Consider the following 17989-nt stretch of genomic DNA (forward strand, 5'->3'; position numbering starts at 1 on the left):
CGGAGGGAAAGTGCACGTGGAACGAACAAAGAAGGAAGTCGAGCATGAGGTTGTTAGGTTCTGTTGGCTGTAGACAAACACAAGCATTCGCTCGCCAGATGATGGTCGCAGTAAATGTGAATTAGAAGGAGGAAGATCCGCGTAGGACACCGACTATATATAAGAGAAATGCTTGTACTAAGGGAAAATTTTGTCGTATCAATTGCAAGTCTACGTCAGTTCAAATAATTTTTGACTGATGTAAAAATGAGCGAATGATTTCAACTAATGAAGTAAATAGACGTATAGTAAAAAGAACACGGAGGGAAGAGGGAGAGAGGGATGGAAGGAGATGGTGGGAAGAGGGAGGGAAAGTGAGCAATGTAACACGCCAGAAGCAAGGCAAGTCTTCGAGAGCAGCGTACTCTGGCCAGGGTCAACTATGTACAAGTAACCAGCGCAGCTGCGACCGCCTGTGTGCAGCCTACGCACTGCACACGCGCATTTGTAAAGAAAAAATTAATGCAGTACTGTAGATGAAATACGGAAGTCGTTTAAACGATATTTTAACTACAAGCACCACACGAACCATGGTTTAACCAAACAAGTGAAGCGCAACAACGAAAAAATCAAAGTGCGCCAAGCAGATACGATCATAAACTCTGCACATCAAATTTAATTCGTACCCATTATTTTCAATTTTCCATGAAAATATTGGAGAAGAAAATCTTTCGGAGAATCAAATACAAAGTCCAAGTCTGTTACACAAAGGTCTGTTTGTTTGGAGTCTAACTTTAGCTCGAACTACCATGCACAGTTACTGAAGATTTTCAAGTCATTCCGACATACCCACACTAAACTAGAATCTTGATACCGTCATTTGTTTTCGGCGTCCAGATGAAGCAAGCGGGCCGGAAGGCAATATTCATGGGCGGCGCGCAGAGCCCAGGCGATCGAGAGCAGCCATGTTAGGTGCACCATTCAGTCAGTCAAGAAGCAGCGCGCAGTGTAGGAGCAAGGGTGGCAGTAAAGCGTCCATACTCGCAATCTTAACTAAGGACGTCTCAGAAATTGCGGTCAAAATCCGAATGTAAAATTTCAGTGCTGTGCTGTGCAGGAGAACGATCGACGCGAGAAGTGACTTATTCGTTGTTACTTCTGAGTGTATTATGTAGTGCCGAAAAATATTTTACAAATAAATATTTGTCAAAAAATATCCCATGACTGTTGTTCCATATTAATTTCAATCAATAGTCTATATTATAGTACCAAGTAGTGAGTTCGTTGTATGTAAACATAATGCTGACAATTGAAAAAAAGACAAAGCTAAGAATAACGGTACTCATTCGGAGCTCATAAAAGAGTGAAAATCTTAAGGCAATATCTGAATTAAATTTAACAAGAGAATCTTGAATTAAGTATCTGCAAAATACTACTAATTATAAAAATTATTCCATGAAAATGGGATTCGAGTCCTGAACTTTCACAACAGATCACAACAGTATTTTCGGACGAATGTTCGTATCTTTTCTTAAGCAATTGCGAGTGTGGTCAAATTGTGAAACCAATTCTAATGACATTGTTTTACGACCAAAGTGGCAGAAATTTTGATCAGAGCGAGGGTAAAAGTTGTAAACAAATAATATAATAAATGAACAAATACCAGCACTCAATAAAACATGTGAAAGTCTGTACATCATTATTCATAGCGGGGTGAACACCGTTCTTAATTATATTTTTCTCCTGATGTCCAAGAAGTGTTAATGTTGAGTGTATACATGGATGTGTGCATTGTCTGGTGAAAGCAAGAAGCCCTGAGGAAGTCAATTTATTTGTCATTGAAAATAAATTGAATAGCGGTTAATTGAGTCATCGAGTGCGGCTGCGTAATGATACAGTAAGTGTCAGGTGGCACTCAGGGAGAGATTCAAGATCAGTGATCCTTGATGCGATTTCATTACTGGAGCCAAGCAAGACAATTATAAAAGGCAGTGGACAAGTCGCAGTCAAGAGATGAATCAGTGAATAAGTGGATAAGAAAATTCAGCGTTGAATGGTCACGTCAGTTGTTTACATTGAATGAATGATCAATTGTTTGTCATTTTTTAGAACGATAATTCATTAGCGGGATCATTTTGAAGACAGATCAATCGCAAGAAAAACTCTTCAGCTCATCAGTTTATCTCATGATAGTGATATAAAGCACAATAGAGGTCAGTGTAGAGATGCTTCATGAGGATATCACAGGATATACTTGCCATTCAGAGGCCTTGCATACTTGATTATGAACAAAAAGTGTTCAAAATTAGTCTTTTATTTCAATGTATGTACATAGATACAGTGCACGGTTCAAATTTATCACAAAAATAATTCGACAGACGACTCTTTGAAAGAGTTTTCAGAGCGCTCTTTCCACACCTAAACGTATAGTTTATTCTGCAAGAATGCATTCTTCGATTTTTCACTTCGCTTGCTCCTTAGAGAAAACGAATGTCACAGCAAGCCTAACTTGCTGCAAAAGTTAATGAAACATTAACTTTTGGAATAGAGAAAATTTCAAGCAAGTGCGCAGACAACTCGATAATACAATACGCGTGTAATGCAGGGCATGAAAATGAACATCGCGTCTCAGCGTTGGATGGGCAATCGGTGATAGGATCGGGGGTCGAATAATGATCACAGTCACGATGTCTTCAAAGCGCTGCCCGCCCTCGACGCCGCTAATGTCATCACTCGCTAGTCATTACAAGCTATTCTCAGCATAATGTGGAGCAATTTCGTCCGTGAAAAGCATCAGGAAATTCACAGTGCTTTTGACTGACATTTTCTACTTCAGAAAAGCAAGCAAGATATTTTTCTTAGTCTTAAGATAGTCGTCCCAAGATTGTAATAGTGAATTTTTAAGAAAATAACATAACTACTATCAACCAAGGCCTAGTTAAAGTCTTCAAAATTACGCTAACGAGAACAAAACCACAATATTTGTAGAAAATGTGTTGTTTATTTCGGGTATTTATCGAAACCAGTCGATCGATCCAGTTTAGTAAATCAAATTTGCAGGTAAAAAGTCATCTCGCTCAAGCTCAGTGAAATTTTCCAATAAATGAAGATCCTTTTTCTTCCTGTGGCGTGACGAATTAAAAAAAAACATTCAGATACTTAGGAGTGAGAGCCATTGTAATAGAAGTTTTCCCCAACTAATTCCAGCTTCAGGGCGTGACAGCTGTCTTATCACGTTGACAAGAGGACAACTAGCCACGGTTTAAATAATTTATATCGCACATTCTTTAGTCCTTCTAAGGTATTAATTTAACAAATAGGGGTAATAATTTTATAATTACTTCTCATTTCCTGATCAGATATTATCTCCTGCTACTTATGAAAATCGAGTCAACAGGGAACAGAGAGATTGCCTTAGTTAAACAGTGAAGCGCGCAGGAACCCAAAAACGGATCCTCTCTCGTCCGGTATAACGTATGTGGTGTGCGCATGGAATGAGCGAGCGTTGATACTGAAAGCCAAGTACGGCATGTGCAGAGCTCATGAATGCAAGTTATGACATCACCAGAAGGATACAGAAGCATGCATAAGGCCAAGACATGCTAAAGTAGGAGCAATGCTAAAAATCCAACACAGATATTTCGGCACATCATGAAGAGGTTACAGTTACTCTTGACACTGCAGCTTTTGCTGCTCTTACAACTCCTCGTGATCTCCATGGTTGTATCCAGCCATGGTCAAGGTGAGCGTACTGAAGTGATACTAATCTCCTCCTTTCAGCATGTAATCTCAGTATTCGTCAATCATAATTCATTCATGGTAATGCAAGGACATCTTTCGATAATTCTGACCGTGATCGTCTCAATACGCACTTTATTTGAATTGTTGCAAGACTTTGCTTATATTTGCTGATAATTCGAAGATGAAAACAATACAACGTTAAAGTTCTCGATGAAAATACCAGTGCTGTCCAAACCTTGTCAATTAAATAAAATAATAAAACGTGAAATTTACGCTTCTTCACTAAATGTTAGTGGAGGTTGAGCGAAAATTCTGCGAGAACTTAGATTTCATTATTATCATTATTTCCTATTCAAAATAATGTCTCCATATTCACTGATCAGTTACCTCTGAATATCATTCAGTTATTAAAGGCAGCTCGGTCATGAGTTTCTCAGGGTACAAGAAGACTTTAAACTATAATTTTCTCATTAGTACATGTCCCTCTAACGCACATAGAGAATTATCATGGAAACTTTGAGTGTAGGCTGAAGAGCATCCGATTATATTTGAGGAGTCAGAACTTACGTTTCTTTCAGTGCAACGGGAGCAAAGATTCCACACGCCGATCAACGTTTATTAATTTTTGCGTGTTTTATATAATATACGTGTTTTCAGGCGATATAAAACTTGCGTTAGCGTGAGACGGGGAAATATAAAGTAATGAAAAATGTATATTTTTAGTCTTTCAACAAAAAACACGGTGAACGACTAAGTAAACAATGATTTCAAATTTTGGAATTGCATTATTGGCATCGCGAACATTATATACCAAGCTTTTCTTCGTCTCTTTCGAAAGCGCGATGTCTCAAAATTTATAATCAATAAAAAATATTCGGATACCTACGTCAGTATAGGATACAATGAGTTAAATATCTTCTCACGCGAGCAATTAATTATTTAATCCAACATTTTACATTGAAGAAATAATTTCTTTAATTGCTGACTCGAGTACCTACACTGAAGGAACACATAAGGAAATGGAGAGCAAGTTGTTATGGCACATGGCAGTAAACCAGAGAGCAGGGGCAGTAATATAGGAAGTGATCGACCGGACAGACCACCGCTCGATGCGAGTCGTCGATTCTTTTAACGCAACTATGGAGCCAAATAACGGAAGCCAGCCATAACTGAAATATTATAATTCGATTCGTTACGTTGTCTAAGGCATCCAAGATAGTACACCTTATCGCCGGGAGGACACAAGCAAATAATAGTTATTAAGGACACATGAAAACTTAAATTATCAACGAAGACTCTTGAAGCAAATACATTTATACATTTATAAACTGCATGCAAAAAATACGTCAGGAAAGAAATCCCGTCATTCTGAACAATATTTTGGTCGACCTCACTGCGGCTACGAACGTTCTCGTTAGATAAATCTGATACACAGATGGATTAACTTGCTGAGGTGTGGTGAGGACACGGACTTAGAATTCGCCAAGTTATAAATTTTACGGCCAAAAGCTGATTAAGCCAAGAACGAAAAAGGTGAAATAAAACTCCCATGAAACAAGGTCCAGAAGTTCAAGGTCTTTCGTGTGTGCCGAGCTTCCTTAGTGCAGTGGAGGGTATTCACTTTCATGGACGAGGACTGGATTACGAGGCGTTGCCAAGGCAGGAACACGTATAATATCGAGCAGTGAACTGCTGTCTAGGAAGCTCCTGCGTAGTCCATCCGGAGGTGATGCAACTTTCAGCACAATTAAGGGCGCGGTCCGTGCAAGCAACGATTAAAATAAGCGCTTTAACGACGCACATTTGATAAAAAATAAACGCCTTAATTAACGACGCTCACATGATAAGAACAAGACTGTTGATCAGCTTGCCAGAAGCTCTTCAAGCTGAATGTTTGCATATTTCACCCGCGCATGCGTAACAAGTATTTCGAAGAATATTTGTTACGAAAGTGCCAAATATTTTTGGCAATTTCTGATTCATACCTTACCTTCAAATAGCCCCCTGAATGCAAATTAACTTTTGACGCAATGATTTCACCTACAACATAATGGTATATACCATCTTATACACTGAAGTAGCCAAATTTAAAGATGCTAAACACACGGATCAGGAACAAGTATTCAGTTAATCTGACAGGAGTTTAATTACATGACAGTGTTCTACATAACCAGAGATGAAAAACAGCCCCACATATCTTTCTCTAGACTCGAAATATACAGAGCCTTGAGCCGATCTTCCAGCATTCGCATGAACTCTTCTTTCATAGAGGATATTGGCCACGCAAAAAATCAATACGAGTCATATTATCAAGTTATAACAACACGGCCCTGAGTAGGTAGACTCGGCTCAAATTTCATCCTCAGGCAATAGGCATGTAAGCAAATAAGAATCAATTCCAGTTTTACCAATCAAATCCCACTTTTTGAGACCTTCGGAGAAATCACTTATAATTTCGTTTAAAAAAAAACAACAGATCTCTTTAGATTTTCATCATCATTTTAGATTTTACTCTTATTGCCATGCATGATGATGAATTTTCCAACTTCTCACTCAATACACCGAATCGAATTCAACGCATCTAATACATGCAAAGACTCGTCTAAAACAACATCACTGCTACCCAGGAAATGATTTGCAACAGACTGCATGTAATCTGTTGCATAGATAATTATCAATTTTACACGAGATAACTGCATACTTCCTTCAGTCGCGTCTTGCATCCGTCATAAGTTTTCATAAAAAAAGTCAGGACGTACAATTAGCCGAGTAACGGCCGGAGGCCCCAGTCGAACACCATGACAAAAACATCACATTCACTATTCCATGCAGTGCTTTCAGCAAATTCCACACTTCAAGCATGCACAACTCAATTGGAGTTTCATTTGAATCATTCTTTTGAAAATAATAAATTCCAGCCAATTAGAGATTGTCATGAATTAGATTTAATCAGTAATGTATGAATCAACGAACTAAAAGTGCTTCCTACGAAGTCTTTCACTTATTCTCGCCATGCGAGAAGTCTTGTCTTAATATTGGACTAACGCTGTCGGCGGGGGATGAAAGCTCCAGAGGCCAGGTTGCTGCAATCCCAATAATTGGATAACGGGTGATTTTTTGGGGATGGCTTAGGTCAACGTATGACGCATTAAAATTCAGCGACTTCTAGAGAATGTAAATTGTTCAAGTGTCAGAGCCTAAAAAGATGCATGCAGGGCTGAGAGATCGGGCGTGGTCGGGTACAAACTCAACTGGATCAAGGTGATGACGCGATAAGACCTTACGGTCGCGAGACACCAACTAGTAATAGAAAGGCCAGGAAGCGGGGAGAATTTATTTTGTTACTCAATATTAGCCCCTTGAAAAACATATAATAGCACATCCGGGTCAGTAGCTCTGCATGATACCGTACAATGCAGGTACATATCAGAGTCAGGTCGCAGACTAAGTTGTCTTATAAGAAATATATATCAAAGTTCATTGTACGTGTGTTTCCTGGCTGGGATCGTACATAAATACATAGGGTTCGTTCCGAGAGCGTATCAACTATATTTATCGTGCACGGAGGTTACCACGAGCTAAAAATTCATTCCAAGTGAGCCCAAAATAAGAAATTGCAAAATTGTGTCGAAAGAATTGACAAAAAATTGAAATTGAAACGTAAAATTCATACTGTTAATTTAAATTCAAAAAAACACAAAAGGGTTTTTTCAGACATTGAATCGAGAGTCGAATGAGAGTTCTATGTTCCATGTAAAACGGATTTTTCTCTAATTAGCATACATAGGGTTCACTGTTAACGTGATTAGGAACTAGAATGAGATTCGATATAACAGGAAGCAAAAATTGCAAAGCTTATCGACCACAAGAAACGATAGGCTAACCTGCTATGTTATACTGAATTATAAACACATAGCATGGCAATTTTATAGCAAATTTGCACTGCAACAGTGCAACTTGGATCAAGTCTATTAAAAATAAGGGCATGAAAATAGAGATACATGACTCAACATCAATATCCATCTGTACAAGAATTTAATCGCTCTCCAACAAATTGAGCGATTTGCCCTCCATGACAAACTCGGCACAGTCAACGAGCGACATGTCGTCCGAAGGTACCGATAATGCGGTCTATTTATCTGTCTGTGTGATACTGTCTGTGTCAATACTGTCTATGTTACTGACGATGCTATAGAATAATATATTTTGAGGGGGCAAATTTCATATAGCTATACAAACTCACGAGCACAACAAAAAATGGCAGAAAAGTAATATTCTTTCAAATTAGTCGGTTTTACCGACAAAATAAACTGAAGACCTAAGCAGAGAAATGCGAAGACTTGTATGATACATTATATGATAGTTTTTGCCAATAATGCCAAATAAAATATTCGAAGATCATCCAAACAAATCACAATGTGGTCAAGCGATTATAATCAACTTGACTTTTGCACCAAGCGCAAGCGGTTCTCATTGTGGAGCGCAGCCTCGCGTGTGCTTGGATTAGGCCATCACGAATAACATTTTCTAACTCACGGAATCCACTGAAGCGCAACAGTTTTGCAGGCCAGAGAAAAAAACGGCGATCATTAGCATTAGTGAAGTGTTAAGAAGCGATAGATCGTGAAGTAATGAGACGTTGAGGTCGAGTGATAGAGGGTTTATTAAACTATCTTGAAAAGAGGGAGAGATTAAACGGCGAGATCGAAATCAGCTCGCACGTGATTTGAACCATGCATGCAAAGACATCGTTAACCGATAAATGACCGACGTAAGCGAAGTTGATATACATCATCTGTGGGACTTATAGAATACCGAGCCTCTTTTTCTTTGAGCTAGAAATTTATTACAACGATTTTTCTGTTATAGTCAATGATGTAGAATTTATTGTTCGCATCAATTATCACTTTCATTGCAAGAATATATAGCGGAAAAAAGATGATTTGTAGCCAAATGAAAAAAGGCCAAATACAATATAAATCATCAGTAAAAAAGCGAAGACTGGACTGCAGTGTCAAGCATCGAGCAGAATGAATAAAAAAAATCTCCAGAAGACAGTGACATTTTTCCTGCACTTACACGATTTCGTGGCCGCTGGAGTTTCGTTTTTTTTTTTTTCAAGAAAAATTTATTATACTTCCGTGCCTTTGCGTATTTTAGGTCAAGTCCTTGCATATTTCAAAGATCAAACCGCGACCCAAATGCTGAAGCAACATTAGAACTTTCTCGGTAAATTATTAGAAGACATCCAGGATTTGTTTAAATTCTTGCAAAAAATTGAATAGTTTGAATACAAAGGAATGCATAGTGCGCAAAAAAAATTGTTTCAAATAATTAAATACTAGAGGATAATGAACAATCAAGTGCTTTTAAAGCAAGCTATGAAAAATATATATATACCGAAAGACAGTCATGTTTCTTTCTCTTACATACAAAGGTGATGCGTGAAAATCATAAAAATTAACTCAGCACGGCTCTGAGTTTAGGCGTTTAATATCTGATGTTGAGATAAATAAGAGTCATAAACAGCGCACTGGAGTAAAGCGCACAAAATAAATAGGCAATGAGTCGCACAGGAAGAGTGCCTCAAAGAAATTTATAGCCTGTTCTATTAACAACAGTTCGCATGGCTCAACTATGTAGAACACAAGGTGACAATTTAGATCCATTCAAACGCGGTTTATTACAACCGCATAGAAGTGATGATATGACAACAAATGTTAAACGGACAAACATGAAAACCAATTCGCATTAAATTTTGGAAAGCTCGGCTTTATTTTGCATCACACATCTACACCACTTATCCACAAGTCATTTTATGTAGAAACGCCCAAGATAATCAAAAATTCTCTCTTCTGTAAAGCCTGTAAATTTTAACGCAGAACACATCATGCGAAAATAAATATGTCCGCTGCCACGGACATAAAACCGTTATTACTTAACTACAGCTATCACATACAGGCGCCGAATGAAATTGTCACCTTCAATTTCACTGGCGAATATAAGAAGCACAAGGACAAGGTAGTCGAAAGAACCGCGAAGGCCGATAAGCTGGCAAGCAGCTGACCACGCACGAGCTAAACACCCGGCCGGGTGACCTCACTTCCACAAGCCTACAGAGCAAACTTGCGCTGATGAGGCTACCTAGCTAGAATGCGATCATGTTTGAACGGACCATAATTGAAATTGTACGTAAACTAAAAAGGGAAACTTAACGCAATGCTTGCAATGTACCTATTACCATTACATTATTCGTGCATCTTGAACTCGTGTCTCAAAAAAATTCGGACAAGCAAGATATTAAATGTTTCAATAGAATGGAATTGAAAGTCAAATATTTCAAAGCCTTACTACAATATAGAAACGCCCCCAAAATTCATGAAAAATAAGTTACGTACTCGAGTGAAACAATCAAGGCGTAAAGTAATTACAGCCAGCATAAGGCCGAGTTTACATCTTATACTGAAGCAAGAAACGAAGACCAGATTTAAATTTGAATTGCTCGAATAGAGAAAAAGAAGTGCATGAGCGTTTAGGAAATCTTTTCATGTAGGACGACAGGTATAGATTATGAACACACGAACGACTGAAACGAAAAATGGACACGAGCGAGAAATTGCCTGTAAGACCTATTACGCTTATACGCGAGAATCCCTTATAAGGAGGATGATATAAGACAGGCTGCCGTAGCATGAGCCCGTTCGCTCGCTCAAATGGCATGTGGCGATATAAGCACAGACGCGCAAGGTGCATGCAGGGTGCGGTCTGAAAGAGTGACCTTGTTCTTCAGAGCAGACCAGTTTTTGGATCAGCTTGACCTCTTCCACAGTCATAGTTATGGTGGCCACTTGCAATGATGGACACGCGCAATGCCCGTGCCACGCTCCCCGTAAATTTATCACTACTCAACGTGCACGCGTTGGTCCGTACATGGTTCGAGGTACAGAACCGACATGAGTCGCTGCTCAGCAGATGTTACAAGACACCATTGAAATTTCGTAGATCGCTATCTAGTGAAAATTGAATTTAATATTCAGTGATTGTACAAAACATACAAATTGTTCGTACATTGTGAGAGAAAGGTAGGCAAATTTGTCACCCGACATAATTTAATTCCATTAGACTAGGAAATACAAATTTATTAAAATAGCTTGCCCTAAAATAATATTCAAGACGAATTTTTAGTGATGATAAAATCTCGAAAGAAATCAATGGAAAATTTGAGTTTGCCATCGCTAAGAAACAAACTGACAACACCAGAAGACAATTGCCCACTTACAAGTATATGACAGTGGACTGGACTGAACTGGATTTGAGCGACAATTTCACGACTCGCAAAACTTAGGAGTAATCAATCCATTCTATGTAAATCTAAATTTAATTAAAGGGCATCTAAAGTTGTAGTCGCTCAATTCAGTGTTCCTATTTGACGAGCAAATTAACTCATAGGTGCTCAAGTCAGCTAGCGTATACCGATGTTATCTTAATGGTTTTGAGAGCATCGACCGATGTTGATAGGCGCTCATAAACTTAATTTCTACTTCAGCTTTAATGCACGTTGTTTGTACCGTTGTAAAATACGAGAAAATAACTAATATCTTAGGGACAGAAGTGAACAGTTTGTTAATATATATTATACAAGTGCATGGTTAATAATTTTCATTTGTCTTATTAAAGATGAGCTCAAAAATATTTTAATTTCACCTTTGGTGTTACGCAAAGATAACTTTGCAGAAAAAAATTGGTAGCGACCGTACATCGATATCAAAAAATTATTTTAGAGACAGAAACCAGCCTTGACCGAGCTACCACAACTCATGACGTTCAACAACCGGCCAGAACAGATTAGGAGGCAGATAACCGAGTCCTTCAATCGCAGTGAAAATATGATTTTTTTATGTACTTTGCGTATATAAATGCAATTCTGTCGATTGATTTTTTTTTATTCAAATTTTGATTAAAGTTCTCTCGTACTGTTGCAGATAGCGCTCAAGGAATGGACTTCACAGAATTCCAATCTTCTAAATTAATGGCGAATAACGTCCCCCAACAGCTCTCGCCAATTGAAAAAGCTAAACTTCTACCACAACCCAAATTAAGTATTGACTTACGACGTATTGACAGTGTCCGTGCATCCTCCAAAAACGGTCAAGATAATTCCAGGACTAAGAGAAAAATCACCCGGGGCAGGAAAAATTATTCACAGTCGAATTCATCACCTAAAGAAACAAGGTCCAATAGAAGACCAAGACTGCTGAGGAAAGTCACCAAGATAACACCGCTGGGTAAGAGACAAGTGGTCCCTGCCACGTTACAACTGAGCGGAGTGGGAGCGAGATCAAGCCACAGTGAACGACTGAACCGAACCTATAAAGCGCAGATCATGAAGCAGCGCTACTTGGAGTTCAGGTCTCTTCTACCGGGAGCGCAGGAAGGACACTACATATCAGAGGAAGATTTACTCACTGAAGAAGCACCAGAAGATGAGAGTTCGTCAGCACATTTGCCAGGAACTGAGCGAGGAAATGTTCACAGATTTCAGGGCATCGTGCTTAAAGAACAGAGATCAGCCGGTGAAAGCCGGGGATCGACTACATCGGGAAAACTTGAGAAAATACCCACGCCATTTTTAGCGTCGAATATTCGTTCGACTATAAACCAAGATACTAAACTGTTAACCGAAAATATAGACACAAATTCAAGTAAGTAAATTTAACGCATTGTCAAATTTAAGAAGACAACGGAACATGACATCAACAATTGATAACAATAAATATATTGATTTTTCTCATTTCATAATGTGTTTTTAATATTGTATGCCACGCTATTGCATGTATACCTTGGTTAATACGTTTCTCTGACAGGTTCCCTTGAGAACATCGCCCGGCTGCTGGAGAAGCGCCTGGGTCCTGGAGCTCGTAACACTTACGATCCATCAATACTGGTGGATTTTTTTGCCCTCATCGCTCTTAACAAGCCACATACAAAGATCAGGTGATTCGTCAGGTAGATAGATGCAAGCGTTTACTGCTGCTTTGATTTACTTACTCGATGACTGGCAACTTCAATGAATAAGAGACCATGCGATAAAAATCTCAAGCAAACAAATAACAAATTGTTTGGCTCCAATAAAGGAGCTTCATATTTTGGGTAGCGTTAAATTCAAGCATCACCACCATTACATAGATTCGTGTTCATCATTACCACTTACTGGCACATTTTACTAGATCATGGTGGCTTTATCCGTTCAGTGTAAAAGTTAAAAAGCAGGATTACGCGTTGCTTCATCCTGTCTCCTAGCTTGCGTGTTCATCCTCATATAGTGGAGGCGAAGCTGAAATGGCAATAAAAAAAATATGTCATCAAATACTTCATTCCAGACTTTGAATCAAAGAAATTCACGCAATAATAAATATACCACTGAATAATTTATCACACACGGAGCACCAATAGCAGGAATTAGTAGGAATTTCCTGTGACAGTTTCTAAGGTAAAACAACCAATTCGTAAGTACCTCCTGGTTTGTGAGTTAAGCTGATGTGTACAATCTAAACTCTACCAATATACCAAATTGTAGCCTTGATAGTTGGTGTATGATTTAATTTGTTACACGCGGGCGAGGAAACAATTCCACCATTCTGAATCTATAACCAACTTTACAGACGTATTTTTTACATATGCTTTAAAATAATTTGATGCTTCTCTTTTCAGAAAAGTAAACGACGACATCCCAGGTTTGCTGATATCAAGTCGCCGTCGAGGAGGTGACCTCACAGGCAGGTTGAGCCAGAGGGGAACAGACTTAGGCCTGCCGATCCTTGCAGGGTCCACCCCGCCGGTGGCCCAGGCACATCAAGGTTCACACGCCAAAGAAATAGAAATAAATCCAAGCGTTGCCGACTCTATTCAGGAACAACTCCACGACCGAGCAACGTCTTCTTTGGAATCGCCGTTGATATTCTCAGCGGGCGACTTAGGCACAGATTCGACCACTCCAAGAGATGGTATTTCTGTTGACTTGTTCCCTGGGGGAAGTAAGAATAGAACTTCAGAGTCCAAGGAAGGCATTCTAAGTGCACTCGACGGAACGAGGAGAGGCAGCGAATTTGGACCGTTCAGCGACGGAAATGATCCGTAAGAAGTTCATATTTCGTCTAAATGCCTCTCACTGTGCACCGAAACGACATAAGTTATTTATCACAAATCTCCGTTAATACTCGTGAAAAGCAGTGTTGACAACACGTAATATTTACTTATTGTTTCTATTGCACAGATCTGCTGGGATCCTTCCCCCTGCTCTACCTCCAGTACTGAAGGCAAGTCTGTACAGCTACCTGGTACCCCGGCTCATGTACCTCGCGCCCCTCACTGAGACCATACCAGGAGTGCCAGGTCTCGACTACCCCATCATGAGCACAGTACCCTACACAAACTTTTACTGCACCAACATGCCCTGGCCTGGATTCTATGCCGACACTGAGGCAAGGTGTCAGGTGAGAAAAGGACGTTATATGAAAATATCAAAATCTCATTTTTATTTAGAAATACAATATTTAAATAAATAATCAAGGCTATGATGAAGTTATAGCCAATAACTAAAACAATGTACGCCCATCTTGTATATTTCATAATATTTTTCCTCAGATGATAATTACTTTGCTCCTGAGAGAAGAAGCCTTTCATGTATAAAAAAATATATAAATTATATATCAACGCTAAAATGAAAATCGGATGCATATAGACCATCAATGACTGCAACTGTAACTAAAATTAGAATGAGGAAAATGAGATAGCAATTAATTACCAGTGAAGCAAGAAGGCATATAACAGGAAAATGTTTAGTGTGAAAATAGCGTATTGTGCGGCAGTAATGCCAAGTGATTATGCAAAAATCCATCGGTGTGCATCGCTATACCTAAGGGCTAGCGATGGCAAAAAAGAGACAGCACCGCTCCAGTGACCTAACATTTACGTGTGCGCGATAACAGCGATCGCGCATTGCCTTCATATAGCCCACTCTGCTAAAACATTTGCTTCGTAGCCCACTCATTCCAACTGCCGTAGAGGATATAGAAACTGTAACAGAGGATATCGAAACTGTAACAGGGGATATCAAAAATATATCAGTGGGTATCAAACCGTGGATATTCAAATTGTTACAGTGACTATCAAAAATGTTCGCAGCGGATATCAGGATATCAAAATGCATCATCAATATTGATGATGATTAAGGTTTTTTTCATTCAAACTAGACATAGTGAAATTGAGTCACACGCTGAGAAACACAACAAATGTATTGTATTGAGTCACAGACTGAGAAACAAAAAAATCATGATCCAATTCCTGATCAAGGTCAAAATTAGCCGGGTATGCGACGGGCTTCGGCACGACCTTTAAAGTGCTTACATGCTCGCCCCTGACCACCGCAATCGCCACAAGAACGCCCAACAGTCCATACCTCAAAATTTAGACGACATTCAATAAAAGAACTAAAAACTGATGCACAAAGTTGATCGTAAATATGACATCTTCAGGCAAAATATTATCGAGACCAACAGATAAATTTCGTTTTCATTAAAACTACGATATTGAATGATTAAATGGTGGATTAATAATGCATTGAGAATTTGTACGCCCAACAGTACAAAACAGAGCCGTTCCGACAGTACTATAGTGACATGTCGACGACAACCGCAAGCCCTCTATTTACTGAATGCAAAAAATTTGCTTAAAATGGTTAAACATAACAAACACAATGCAAAATAGGCATGTTCAATTTTGATGGATCAGAGACCAATGAACTCAACTTCTCACTAGAATCAGTTTGACACGTTTAGACTTCATAGATTTCAAATAGTCTGTACCGACTCTACTGAACCATTTTTTAAACACATTTCTTCAATGGCAGGCGTGGCATATGTGTGACCTGGACGGACGGCAAGCCAGCTTTTTGTGTCCCAACGGCACCATCTTTAACCAGGCATTCATGGTAAGAAATGGCACAGAATATAGCATAGAAGACCGTACGTTAAAAGAAGAAATTGAGCAGCCACATCAAGTTATGCCTCAAAATTTTTGCCAACATGCTTTCAGGCTTCAGAAAAGTCATTCGTATGCAAGGCTTTACGTTGCTTACGCTCTAGGTGCTTTATTAAGGCAGCCGTTTTCTGTAGCGAAATCGCTAATGAATAAAACAATAATATACAAGTTTTACAATAAAAATTACCAAAACTGATCATCTTCATGCTCATACACGTGCATCCATCGACACTCGTGAAAAGTATAATTCTAACCAGTATAATTCTTTGCCGTTTTAATTTCGTCTTTCCGTCTAAGAATGTGTTTTGATTCTTTGAAAGATTTCTTCAGCTTGACAGTACATTGAGAAGTGTCTTCCAGCCGTGTTCACATGAGCATTTTCATTGCGTGTCCAAATGACTCAAATTTTTGTTTGTTACAAATAAAATTGCTTTCATTTGTTCATGGCTATTTCGCTTCCATTCTTGAACAAATTTACATTTATGCATTTAAAACAACAACCTAACGGCAGGTCTGCGATTGGTGGTACAACTCAGACTGCCAGGCTGCACCATACCTCTACCCTCTGAACGAGCGGCTGTTCCAGCAGCCTCAACTACCGCCGCCCACGCAGCAGCACCGAACCCTCACCGCGCAGGTTCTCGACACTCTCTTCTTGTGATAGAATAGAATAGAAGTGTCGGCACTGAAGAAATAGACCCATGGCCTGTTGCCGATTCTTGTACTTTTCATGACTTGATTCACAAGGGATCCGGCCTTTGGAACCCGATCTTTCCATAACTGACGATTGATACGTGATTCGCGCGTCCTGCATCTTCACACCTTCATGTTAACTGAACCGAGTTGAACAGAAATTTCTAACATATTATAGCAAATAATTTTGATAGCTACAAACGCCTGGATAAGTGAAATATTGTCCAACAATCCTGAAACTATTTTACTCCATTAACTCTTCTACAATGAGACTTTTCAATGGCTAGAAATGTATGTTAATTCTATTTTTTTACTTTAGATAGAGGAGACAAAAACTGTCTAACCATGAGAGGTGATGACTTTTCCCAATTCGCCAGCGCTATTTGACGTCACTTCGAAAAATATAAAAAGAAAATAGCCTTGGAAATTGTAACAAAATGGACTAATTTTCTGTCTCCTAGTTTGTACTTTTTCAACAATGATAATCTGTAAATTGTGTTGACTGAAAATCAAACACATGCACTTGAATATACAAATTAAATCTTCACACCACCCCTTAGGTTTACCGACATGATTGTAACTTGAACACAAATCGGCTGTGATTATTTCGACAACCACGTTAAAATAAAAGTTAAAGCTGTTTGAAAAAAGAAATTGACTAAGGGAGAATACCAAACTTGAGCATCTGTCTAGTGTATATAGTGTAAATCATCATGTTATATATCATAAGCCTTCGATGAATAATATGATTAAATATTATTTTCATTAAATAAGATAATAAACTACCGTGACGTGTACTTATTGATCCCCATAACTTTGCAACGCTTCAGCCTCGACACGAAGTCAAGGTGACACGATTAAAATGGTTAGCGTGTCAATTATACCATATTAGAAATTCGAAAAGAAGTTTACTGTGCAACGCGAGCACCATGCAAAAAATTCGAGACTTGCAATGAAAAATTCGTACACTTTCATCGAAATTTAGCAAGTATGTAATCAAAAACTCACACGCACAAATTTCTGTAATTACACATGCAGCACGATTTTCAAAGTTTCTTAGGTAAAGAAAATTTTTGCTCTCCACGCAAGAAAAAATTGCTAGTTCGATGACCAATAATATGGTGAAGCATATCGAATTTTTTTCGATGCTAGCATTGGAAGGCACGATGCTGAGATCCATCTTGCATCTCTACGTACAGGTCGCTAAATTGTTGTCCCTGGTAATAATATTAGCTGCAATTAACGCTTTCGCGGGCGAGCATTGAAATATCCAGAAATTTAATTATTGGAGGTTAAAATCGCACTTGAAGAATTATTAAATGCAGTCACTACACGAAATATTTTATTTCAAATTAAAATTTAGTTTGGGCAGATGAAAAAATTAATAATATAAGAATTTACTTCAATTCAATCAAGTTACCTTAAATAATTGCATATATATTGATACTTCCGCCTTTTAAAAATGCGGAAATCAGTCATTTTTTTCGTCCGAGTAGTTTAATTTTTTGGCATGGTATAGGTGGTGCGACAGCAGCGC

The 17989-nt window shown here is 38.7% G+C and overlaps 2 protein-coding genes across 2 annotated transcripts in view; one reads left to right on the plus strand and one right to left on the minus strand.

The window, feature by feature from the left end:
• LOC108672170 overlaps positions 1–17989 on the minus strand; it is a 79872-nt gene that overhangs the window by 31627 nt on the left and 30256 nt on the right. The window lies entirely within an intron of this gene.
• Positions 2433–16468, plus strand: LOC108672171. Its single transcript, XM_018159798.2, has 7 exons — positions 2433–3721; positions 11703–12422; positions 12585–12714; positions 13432–13854; positions 13994–14213; positions 15629–15709; positions 16271–16468. Exons 1-7 carry the CDS (start codon positions 3631–3633, stop codon positions 16418–16420), a joined length of 1815 nt encoding a protein of 604 aa, XP_018015287.1. The 5' UTR covers positions 2433–3630; the 3' UTR covers positions 16421–16468.

The sequence above is a fragment of the Hyalella azteca genome, unplaced genomic scaffold (genome assembly GCF_000764305.2).
Source record: "Hyalella azteca isolate HAZT.00-mixed unplaced genomic scaffold, Hazt_2.0.2 contig3150, whole genome shotgun sequence".
Classification (NCBI taxonomy): Eukaryota; Metazoa; Arthropoda; class Malacostraca; order Amphipoda; family Hyalellidae; genus Hyalella; species Hyalella azteca.